Here is a 2,000-nt window from a genome sequence, read left to right as displayed (position 1 = left end):
ATCCTTTATATAATTTTAAAAGGTCCTAGTCTAATATAGTCTAACTTCTTGCTTAGTCGTTAACTCTTAAAATTTTTATATAGTAGCTATACTTTATCTCCCTCCTTAAGATTTAGTCCCTTAGATCTTTTAGCATTATAGTACTTTTTTATTCTCTTTTATACTTTCTTTATTAATTCTATAAGGTCTATATAAAGATTTATTAACGTCTTTATCCTTTCTTTAGCTATACTACTTATTTTCTTTACTTATTATAGTAATAACACTATTCTTGGCTTATACCCGTAATTTGCCTTAAATAGTAATATGCCTATTCCTTCTTAAGGTGTTATATTATATATAAACTGTATAACTAGTAGTAACAATACCTAATTATTCTGCGTATAATTAATATAGTGCCTTAGATACTATTCTAGTATCTAATTTAGTCTTTTTATTTAACCGTTTATCTGCGGATAATACAGTGCCTCGCCAAAAGTCCGTGCACACGCGAACCAAAACAACACGATCGCGATATTCTTACTAAATCCTACCACTTACAACGCATCAATGCAACGCTCGTTTGGCACAGTAATTAGTGGAAATAGAAGGCCTGGTGGTGAGCTTTCAGATGCGCAACGAGCTGGAATTCTTTCCTCTGTAGAAGCGGGTGAAAAAAAGACTGAAATCGCGTCCAAATATCACTGCAGTCGTCGTGCAGTTTATAACACAATTCAACGCTGGAACGACCACCAAACAGTCAACTCCTTACCTCGATCTGGTGCGCCCGAGAAGCTTACTCGTTACCAAAAGCGTCTAGTCCTTTGTATTGTCTGAAAGCACCCTCGTATTAAGTATGCGGCTCTTAAATGCGAAGCGGCCGGTATTAACGTATCACATAGGACTTTACAACGATTCCTTAGTAAATTCTATATTACGAAGTGGCTCGCGAAGAAGAGACCAAAGCTGACGCCAGCGGTAGCCCGTAAGAGGCTTCGCTGGGCTCAGAAGTTTAAAGGATTTCCATGGACACGCGTTAAGTTTTCTGATAAATGTTTATATAAACGCGGAGCAGGAAAGAAGCCTGCTTGGGTTTTCTGAGTGTCTTTAGAAAAATGGGACCACGATAAGATTGAGGAAGTATCTCTAGGGAAGACCCTTACGCAGATGATCTACGCCGTCTTCTGGTACGACGGCCGATTGGAGTTGATTGCTATAGAAAGGGACCCCTTGGCGCGAAAGCACGGCTATAGCGCCCGAAGCTACATCTGGGCCTTAGAGGAGGGCCTTATTCCGATCTACGAACCTCTTAACGTCTATTAAATGGATAACGCTCTAATCCATAACTTAAATCTTGTAAAGAAATGGCTTAAAACGCACGGCGTTTGGACCTTAGAGTTCCCTCCCTACTCCCCCGATTTAAATCCAATTGAAAACCTTTAGTGGGCCCTAAAGAAGAAGGTTGTTAAGCTTCATCCAGAGCTTAAACAAATGGGACGCAGTCGTGAAGACTTGGATTGTTTAATTGAGGCGTGCAAGGAGGCGTGGATGGCCCTCAATCAAGGCCTACTACGGAGCTTAATCGACAGTATGGAAAAACGACTACGCGCAGTATGAAAAGCACATGGCTGGCAGACAAAGTATTAACTATAATTGAATTATTTATATATCAAATTGGCTGTATTTAATTGCTGCGGTGTTATATGGTGGTCGGACGGAGTTGTTAATTTTGGTGAGATTTCGGGTGTGCACAAACTTATGGCGAGGCACTGTATACGGTGGAAGTTACTACTCTAACTCCTTATTCCGCTAAGAATACTTCTTAAAATACTGCTATAAATCTTAAATCTCTATCTAATATAATCTTATTTAATGCTCTATATCTTATAAACACTTCTTTAATATAGATTCTAGCGATATCTTCTACTAATATCTCTTCTGTATATGCTATAAAGTATCCCCACTTTATAAGCTTATCTACTATTACTAAGATCGCGTTATAATCTTACCCGGTAATAGGA

General features: G+C 38.8%; 1 protein-coding gene across 1 annotated transcript; it reads left to right on the top strand.

The window, feature by feature from the left end:
* Positions 1-545: 545 nt before the first annotated feature.
* On the top strand, positions 546-816 carry K441DRAFT_734940 (uncharacterized protein; the record flags this gene model as incomplete). Its single annotated transcript, XM_067654288.1, has 1 exon — positions 546-816. The coding sequence occupies exon 1, from the start codon at positions 550-552 to the stop codon at positions 814-816; it is 267 nt and encodes an 88-aa protein (XP_067499064.1). The 5' UTR covers positions 546-549.
* Positions 817-2,000: the final 1,184 nt, after the last annotated feature.

Source organism: Cenococcum geophilum, assembly GCF_001692895.1.
Source record: "Cenococcum geophilum 1.58 unplaced genomic scaffold K441scaffold_55, whole genome shotgun sequence".
Lineage (NCBI taxonomy): Eukaryota > Fungi > Ascomycota > Dothideomycetes > Gloniales > Gloniaceae > Cenococcum > Cenococcum geophilum.
Note: the sequence above shows the minus strand (reverse complement) of the source record. Positions and strands in the feature narration are given on the sequence as shown.